Below are 10,000 nucleotides of genomic sequence, written 5' to 3'. Positions count from 1 at the left end.
GGCTGTTCAAAATACGATATGCAGTCAGGTATATTAGCTCAGGCTGCTGGGTGGGGTCACTTGCTGTGTCTTCTTTGCCCCTATATCTGTTTTCTGAGTTGCTTTCTGTCTTTGTTTTGGAATGGGATTACTTGGTTTTGCCCTGGTCCTTGCCAGAGTCCTTAGCTGAGATGGACACAGTCAAATGTTTACTCTCCCTTGTAAATCATCTGTTATATGTTATTAGTTTTTTCCTTCTGTTTTTGACATGTTCTGTTAACATTTGAGTGTTTCTCTTAAGTGTGATACTGTTCTGGTACCTGGATGAGACTTTTAGGGATCTCAAACTAAGTACATTGATAGTGTGCTCTAGGAATCTACATAATGTGTTCCCCATTTGAATCAGTCTTCTTTGTCTTACTTTTCTCGGGTAGTTTTGCTTGTAATTTAATTACATATTTTTTCACTATCTCATTTTCTTCCTTTTCACTGGCGCTGAAATGACCTAATTGTACCGCAAGCGCCGTAAAACCCTAACCGCCCCCCCCCCCCCCCAAAAAAAAAAAAAAAAAAAAAAAAAACAAAAAAAAAAAAAAACAAAAAAAAAACAACCAAAAAAAAAAAACAAACAAAAAACAAAAAAAAAAAAAAAACAAAAACAAAAACAAAAACAAACAAAAATAGTGTCAGATTTCGGTTTTGGGGTAAATCGAGGATTATTTTCGATCTCCACACCATTTTGTTATTGGATTGCTTGGGCGGATCGATTTGGCGGAAAGTACTTTGCTCTAGACTCGCTCTCTATCCACAGAGTAGCGAACAATTGCAACTGTTTGTTTAACTCATTCAACCCTAACACCGACTATATCCGTAATTTACCCGGGTTACTTTTACCCCATGCCTATTTATTACATTTTTTCTGAGACAAATTATAGGCGTAGTATCAAAGATAATGTGTATAGATTTTACATGTTAATGGTAGGCGAATACAACTATATCTGTACATGCTCATTTTTAATACATTTCTTACAATTTTGAAAAGTGGCAAAAATCTCCAGGATTGAGTGAGCTAACAGTCCAGAATCTGGGATAATAAGAAAAGCGACGATTCCGCGTTTTAAAAAGGAATTAATAACTACAATGATAGTTGTCTATATGTATTAACAATTCTTTACGAAATGTTTGCTATAATCTTCGATTAATTTGAATCGAAACAGCGGAAAATATTTGTAATGAGAGCCTCGTTTGTTTGTTCTCCAGACAAAAAGAGTTACTTCAAGGGGTGTACTTTCAGGGGTGATGCAATTATTGACCGATCCGTGAACGAAATATGGGGCTTCGTTGGGTATCTAGATTATCTATCATCTGGATCAATTTCTGTTCCCCGTTTCAACTTGTCGCCCTTTGTCCTGCTTTTTTTTTAGGGAGGGGGGGGGGGGGGGGGGGGGGGTGGTAATATAGACCATTTAAACTTAACCTTCTGTATATTTCATCATTTTCATGTTTACTAGCGCTTATATGATTTTAAAATGCTGTATGCGCCTGCCTTAAAACGAAATAGTTAATGATTGAATAAATTAACAGTTAAATATAAACAAAAGGAAGAAAATGATAAAAAGATAACTTTCGCAGTAGCTACAAATCTTCTCCTGCACTACATGTTTATGCAATTAAATTAACACATGTTTATTTTATCTTTCAGCATCTGAACTGCGATTTGATTATGGGATAGCAGGATATTTATTACTTTCAACTTTTAAGCGACAAACATTTTATTGGGTCCTAAATCGAGTTAATCGGATAGTAACGACACTTCAGTCAGTCATAAAAATGGCTGTCGTCACACGATAGCCTATACTACTATCCCACACAATCCCAACCACGACTCAGCAACCCCTTGGTATACAACAAGCAGCAACTGTTACTTTCAATACGATTATAAAAATATCACCCTTATTATTATACAAAGACAGGCTTGGGGGCAACAGCAGAGAGTGTTTATGTGAGAGAGAAAGAGAGGCTCACGTCAATTTACAATTTGTGTCCACCAATAGCTCGACCTTGACCCTTGTTTTGTGTGACCTATCCACTTGCACAGGAGGCGGTGACAGCTTATGTACGGAAAATAGCTGTCAGCTAGATAAAGATAAGATATTCATCACAACAACGTACTGTCATCACTGACTGGCGCGGGAAAAGTGAGTACGTATTGGCATTTCAACCTTTATTTTAACTGTTTACATTTGTAAAAAGGTAGGAGCAATTGCATAGCTGTTTGTATCATAATGTGTGTGTGTGTGTGTGTGTGTGTGTGTGTGTGTGTGTGTGTGTAGAGAGAGAGAGAGAGAGAGAGAGAGAGAGAGAGAGAGAGAGAGAGAGAGAGAGAGAGAGAGAGTTTTTTGTGTGTATTTGTGTCTGTGATTGTCCTTTATCATAATAACAAAACTACAACGATACATGGGAATTGTGTACGAATATTTATTGATTTAAATCATCATCAACATTATCGTCATCATCATCATCATCATCATCATCATCATCATCATCATCATCATCATCATCATCATCATCATCATCATCATCATCATCACCATCATCATCATCATCTTATCAAATTGATTTCAATTTCTATTTTCATATCGATCACAAATGTTGTAAGTTAAGCCAAGTGTATCATTTACAATTTCCGGAAAAGCAAAGCAACAGGGCAGCTGCTTTGTCCCTCCAATTTGGAGATCAAATAGAAATTGGATTAAACCCACGGGGTTAAAATTAATTGGGACACATAAATATTGGATACAGCATTTAAAAGTATTTTATAAACACAGGAATGTACAAGAGTAACTCTTACTTATTGATTTTATTGATTCAAAAATGAAAAAAACAACAAACAAACCAAGAAAACAATACCCCCCTAAAAAAGAAATCAAGCAAAAACCCAAAACAAAAAAAAAAAAAACAAAAAAACAAAAAACAACAAACAAACAAAAAATAATAAAAAATGAAACACCAAGCAAAATCCCAAAACTAAAAATCAAAAGAAAAAAACCCAAACTAAACAAGCAAAACAAACAAACATAAGCAAATAAAACAAAACAAAACAAAAAAAATCAAGAACAAAAATAAAACAAAACACCCCCAGTTCTTCAGATCTGTCATCTTCGTGGAACCGGGGTTATGTCCTTCTTGTCTTTATCATTGAGTAGTAGACTTGTATTGAACGTAGTCTTTCCGAAAGTACCTTTGCCTGATCTTAGAGCCTGACGAGCCACCCAATTTTCTGTTATTTCTAGTCGACGCCAATTATGTACTTATTTTTCTTAGGGCACTCTTGACAATATGTATGGGCGAGCTGTTCATAAGGAGGGCAAAGTGCCTTAGGAGGAACGTGGCCAAGGGGTGAGGAGAGTTTTGGATTAAATTATCCGGCGAGGCTCTCAATGTCACTTGACCATGTAAAAGAAGTTGGGCCAAGATATCATCTCAGTCATATATAGATTAGTATCCGTCATATGTCAACTCAATTAGGACAGAAACAATATTTAAAAACCCATGCTTAATGAGCTTCACATTGGTTCCGTTATCTCCCAGCTGCCTATATAAAACCAAATTTCCAATTCATTTTGTACAATTTGCTTATCGGACGTCCTTTTTGTGTCCAGTACTTTCACTTCATGGCTTTTCACACCTTAGTCGAGTGATACTTAGAGTACATTACCCAAGGACAAATACGCCGGTCCAGGTTATGTGTCACTCTCAACCATCCAGTCACTTACCACCCTCAACATTGCTGGAAATAAAACAAAATTTGACAACATACCGCTTGATTGTCCTGCTGTCAGGATGGGTTCCGATCAAATAGACTTTTTATAAATAAGAAGCCTATGAGAGCCTTATCACTCAGCCCCGGTTGGAGGGCCACTTGCAAGGCAGGGCATTTTTTTTCAATCACCTTTGTTATAATTGTGAATAGAATCTGAGAGGATGACTATTTCGGATAAAAGCATTGTGGTGAAGTCGATAGGCCAGTATGTAGAGCACATGACCCATCATAAGCAAGAGGACAGGTTTCGGATCCATGTATTATCTGCCTGATCCCTCAATCAATCCGGCAGTAGTTAGTTTGTTGAGTCTTTTAGGTTTGATAGAAAGTACTTTGCGTTAGACTAGTGCCCTGACCAGAGGAAGCAATCATCACTGTCCTTTAACGGTGCGGAAACCGAGATAAACTCTGGTTCCATTAGCTCATACTTCCGAAGGTCGACAATTAAATAAGCCGAAAGATGTCCGAATTACGGAAATTGTCGAAGGCTCATAATGTATTGCTGGTCTCATCGATTTGATGTGATTGTCCCACATTCTTCTATAACTGTAGTCTGTTATGTCAAGCCAATCATTATCTCATTGTGCCAGTTGTGGCTGATCGGATTTTATGGGAGTCCCCCAATAAAAATATCATGCACTATGATATTATTATTGACCTTGTGTAGGTTTTTACACCTAAGTTATAGTATATTCCAGCCAAGTCCGTGACCAAATTCCTTAGATGGTCGGAAGTTGACATTTCATTTATCACTGCCAAATGATGAATTTAATACATTGGTAAGAAAAGGTGGTCTCGACCTCTATGATGCTTTATAATCAGATTACTATCATCACGGTTTTCATCATGATTGTTGTTTTTTCTCAATGCATTATCTATTTGACACCAAGTTGAAATTCGATACGAAATACGAGAATCCCATTTAGGGAATGAGAGATTTTACAATAAGTGTTACCAAATAGCGCCATCAGCAGCAATAGTAGGCCTGTTATTTCTTCTTCTTCTTCTTCTTCTTCTTCTTCTTCTTCTTCTTCTTCTTCTTCTTCTTCTTCTTCTTCTTCTTCTTCTTCTTCTTCTTCTTCTTCTTTTCTTCTTCATTATTATTATTTATTATTAGTATTATTATTATTATAATATTATTATTATTATTATTATTAATATTATTATTATTATTATTATTTTTTTTATTATTATTATTATTATTATTATTAGTAGTAGTAGTAGTAGTAGTAGTAGTAGTAGTAGTAGTAGTAGTAGTAGTAGTAGTAGTAGTAGTAGTAGTAGTAGTAGTAGTAGTAGTAGTAGTAGTAGTAGTAGTAGTAGGAGGAGGAGGAGGAAGAAGGGAGGGGGGGGGGGGAAGATTGAAGATTTGTTAAGCGCAAGACAATGTTTTGGGTCCCATTAGCTCAGTTGAAAAAGTCAGTCGTTTCATAATCAAAGAAACAGGTATTGATGTTGGGTGCATTTGTTTTGTTTGCATTTTTTTTCTGACCCCTCTATCAACCCAATAATGATTGAGTGACGGGTTCTATAAGATTTAGTGGAAACTATTATGAGATTAGTGCCTCTCCAAACAGTGGTTATTTACAAGTCTGATTACCCAAATGATAATGGTCTCTTTGTCATAATGGAATTACTCTCAAACCATGGCTATATATGCATTACAACAATGCTTAAGCAAACCCCTAATTGCACTGGGTTACCAGACCCGTAAATAATATGTGCACGTAGGGAGCATCCATTCATATTGGCACGCTTAGTGCCTAACACCAGAAACCGGAATAAAATCAGGTATCTGGAGGATTACTACTATAAATAAAAAGGACGGTTTTTAAGCAGGAAAAGCAACACCATGAGGTTGTACCACAATCTCATTCATGCCCATTATATCTATTCCGCGAAAGCCGAGTCACATTCCCTACAATTTGATATCCAGTCTTTGTTTGGAAACTATCGGGTTTTTTTCTGTTTACATACACTACCGGATATAAAGGTAACTTTTTTTTTTAATGTACGGCTGACCGAAGACGAAGACGGCTTCTGATACGATAATAATTCCCGGTATAGAGGAGACAAGAAAGAAACCAAAAGTCAGATCGCCGGAAGTTGTATGTGGGACAACAATAAAAGTCGGTTTTTACTATCAGTATCAGTTTGTTATTGCTGACGTAATGGAGTGCCAAGGCGTTTGCCTAATATAATTTATTACCGTTGTTGCCGGTCCTCGATTCAATATACCCTCACACTTGTGTGTTTTAAAGAAATTTAGTCTTATCAATTTTCACCCGTTGCACCTCTGGAGAAATGGTAGAAAATATCAGATTTTAAACAATTCTTATCCAAAGCGTGTGCATATTTCAGTGATTTTTAAAAATAAATTATAATATTTATTTTTTTATTTATCTATTTATTTGATTATTTATTTATATAAGTTTTTTCCCCTGGCAAACAGGAATAGATCAGACTTGTGTTTGTCAAAAACATTTTCTTAATTCTTTTGTAATTTTGGTCCTCTTGAAATAACCGTAGCGCGGATTCAATTAGAAAGAAAACTGAGTCTGCTTTTCAAAATGAATTTATTTCCTTAAAATTATAGTATCTGAATCAGATTTTAAACGAGAAAAAGGAGTCATTTAATTTTTTACGTTGTCTCATCCAGCAACCTTTAATGCGATCTTGGCGTAGAAACAGGAAATGAGTTGAGCGTGAAAATTCGCGGCATTTAAAATTAATCGATCTTCATTCATTTTTTCCAACATAACGAAAATTGTGAATGAATGGATAGAGGAAGGGCAGAATGATTTAATGAATGAATGGATGAATAAAGGAAGGGAGGATTATGAACTAATGTGAGTGATTGAGAGAGAGAGAGAGAGAGAGAGAGAGAGAGAGAGAGAGAGAGAGAGAGAGAGAGAGAGATGAATAGAAAGATCAGCATCGAGAAGAAAGCGAATGAATATGAATAAAAACATCATGATTTAGATAAGGGCTATATAAAAACATCATGATTGTCAATAATGAGGCTAAATACCTGCTATATGTATTGTTATGCATAATTCGTGGGCTATTATCAATACATAACGATTATTTATATCTATCTGTACTGTACCGTTACCGCGTACATAGCACGAGTACATGCAATAACATGTGGGTGATTGGTGTATGTTATTAACGCGATTCATTGGCTTTCTTTGACAGGATTTGGCAGGGAGCCATACACACTACATACACCTCTCTTCCATTGTGTTTACATACACGAATTGGGCACTACTTGCTCAACCATGAAAAAATGTTGCGAATGAAGACCTAACGTGTACACACCAATAAGACATACAGTCCCGTCTCAACAAACCGGACCTTTATAGTCCGGAATGTCTCAACAATCAGATGTAGCGTGGGCTCGGTCGAGGTCGAGAAGAGAGCGAGGTCAGTTAAAAGTTAAAAGATTAACGACTGGTCACAAAAAAAGACTCGTAATACACACGAATAACCTATTAGAGGCAGGCAAAGAGTGCTCGTACAAGAACGGTGACCAGCATCATAATGAAATAGAAGTTTGGTTCCTTAAGGCCTGCTCGGGGAATAAATGTAGCATTTTTAAATTCCTGGAGCATGGTGGACTTGTGGATATGTATGATTTGATAACTCAGGTGTTACGAGACTCCTGATAAATTATTTGGATCGGAGGTGCTCGGATTATCGGGATACAGTCATACCTACTCGTACTATGGCCTTTCAATGTGTTGTTAATTTCAGTGACTCGTATCGGATTTTTTTTCACACTTCAACACAATGTTAATGTATAACAATGTGTACGTTTGCAAGACATGAAATAAATCTTCTTCCATTGTTTTACATTTAACCAAAATGCCACGATTATTCAAATAACGAGAACTTTTCATTAGAATTAAGAATAATACAATAAATAGATAGTTATACGGATATCTATAAAGATGGATACAAAAATTGAATCTGAAATCGATAATGGGATAAAGCAAAGAGCAGTGGTGGAATTTCTCTCAATGGAAGGTTGTATACCTGAGGATATCTATAGAAGATTGTGCGTTGTATATGGGGATCGTGCCATTGACATTTCTACTGTGAAAAGCTACTTGAAAGATCAAGATTCAGTTTCATTGAAAACCTGCCGTAATGATTGTAAGTATTTCATCAAACCTTCTAAAATGCAGTTATTATGCAGTTCCATCATGTTGGAGATCTAATTGCCATAATACATTGTCCAAAACATTAGCGGCTTTTCATCTGGTAATTTATCACAATGTAAAGCAAGCATTGGAATACAGAAAATCTATTCGATGTTGATTTCCACGAAGGAAAGAAAACTGGAAGTATATTTTGGGAACTTTTCACCTTTAAACGACGATGAAGAAAATAAAAGCCAGATTCCTACCTCCATGGAGACCCACGACGAGTCGTGAACAATATAATATAACAATTAACAATCTGTGAAGAATACATAATATAATAGAATAACAGCAAAATAGCTGCACCACTTTTGAAATCAAATTATTTCACAAAAGATTGACAAGTCATATTCCCATTTCAGTTTATATCAAATAAAAGGTTGTTTTATTCTGAACAAAATGGTCTGTGACATTAGAAATTGATCATAGCGAAATGTAGAAAAATGTTTTTTTTTTTTTTTTTTTTTAATGTACACACGAATGCTTATTCATTACAGAAGAATGGGAGCTATCTATATTCAGGTTTTCGTCCAACCAAGTCATTAATCACATGATTTGTTGCTGTCCAACAATTGGATGTTTCTTAACAAATGTAAACACTCTGCTTTGTTTATGAAAATTGTAAACATACTCATGTATCAAGCTGAATGAAATGACCACTCGTGATGTTAGTTATTTCAAAAGCTGTGAACACTTTTCACTGCAATGTGACCAATGACCTCGAGCACATGGAAAGGGAGTATAGATCGCTCCCATTGTAGAATTTGCAATATTGAGTGTGTCCATCTCTGGCATTAATTACTTGAATGACTCGTCTTCTTATTTAATGAATGTAATGGATTTGTTCTTATCCGTGATGGCCTGCGCTGGCATGCACGTTGCCTATCATGTATACCCCCACGACGATCTATTCTCTGCCTCCCTCGTGTACTTGGAGTTTGTAGGGATATTGTTTAGGTAACAGATAACTTTACAACAGAAATTCTTTACCTCCCGAGATTGTGAGGAAATTGATAACGCACAGCGAGATCCTTGTGCCAGAAATGCTCTGACAGCGTCCTGTCAATCACTGGCGAACTTTAATTTTTGAAATGCTAGAATTAAACCAGTCAGAAAAATGGTGGGGAGAGGTCATCTCAAACACCAACTACTCACAAATACTGAGTATCTCAATATTTTGATCTATAGATAGAACGAAGATGACGTCCTTTGTTATTGTTTTTTTTTTGCCATGCTTGTGAGTAATTATCATTAACCAGACTATGAAGGTTTAAGGTTACACATACTTTTGTGTGTTGGTCGGTTATAATTCCGGATGGCAATGTTGTGAATTTCTGAACCATTATACGTTGTGCAGAAAGAGTGAAAAAGATGATCTAACCACCTGTAATAGAATATCGACCAGGATTATCTACAGAGTTCACAGTATTTAGAACGAGCAATCTGCCTACATTGCTGTGTAGGGGTGCTGTCTTGGCATTACAATTCGATAAAAGTTAAGTTCCAAAGATCCAGGATGGTAAATCTTTAAGACAATCATTTTGCTTACAAATTTCTCTGTCCAACTGGCAATAATTGGGTAGCTAGGTCTATTAGAAGTTAAAAGGACGTTATAATAGACTAGCGTCCTATCCACATGGTAGGAACCAACTGTTCTGTCTACTAACATTACAGAAAAGGTAATAAATTTCGGCTCCGTTTATGGCTTATAATATTGCTCTTATTTAGATGGAGGACTGCAGAAAACCAAATCTACATTAGAAAACAATTACCACAAGAAACATTAAATAAAAAGTTTGTATTCTGTAAAAAATAAACATTAATTAAAAAATAATAATAATCATCGTCGTCGTCATTATCATCATCATCATCATCATCATCATCATCATATCATCATCATCATCATCATCATCATCGTCGTCGCGTCATATCATCATCATCATCATCATCATCATCATCATCATCATCATCATCATCATCATCATCATCGTCG

At 36.0% G+C, this 10,000-nt stretch overlaps 1 protein-coding gene across 4 annotated transcripts in view; it reads left to right on the top strand.

Annotated features, from left to right (window-relative positions):
- Window positions 1–10,000, top strand: part of LOC144964203 (tumor necrosis factor alpha-induced protein 8-like) — a 55,340-nt gene that overhangs the window by 32,904 nt on the left and 12,436 nt on the right. The window contains exon 2 of one of the 4 annotated variants that reach the window (XM_078898192.1): window positions 1,682–2,177. The exons of 1 other annotated variant lie outside the window; for it this stretch is intronic. In XM_078898192.1, the coding sequence (XP_078754318.1) occupies window position 2,177 (1 nt within the window). In that variant the 5' untranslated portion in view covers window positions 1,682–2,176. Of the gene's footprint in view, window positions 1–1,681; window positions 2,182–7,000; window positions 7,961–10,000 lie in introns of those variants that run through there. 2 more of the 4 variants (XM_078898191.1, XM_078898190.1) reach the window with 2 other exon arrangements.

Source organism: Berghia stephanieae, chromosome 2 (genome assembly GCF_034508935.2).
Source record: "Berghia stephanieae isolate SIO BIC M18660-M18661 chromosome 2, UCSD_Bste_1.3, whole genome shotgun sequence".
Taxonomy (NCBI): Eukaryota; Metazoa; Mollusca; class Gastropoda; order Nudibranchia; family Aeolidiidae; genus Berghia; species Berghia stephanieae.
This window is presented reverse-complemented; position numbering and strand designations above follow the sequence as displayed.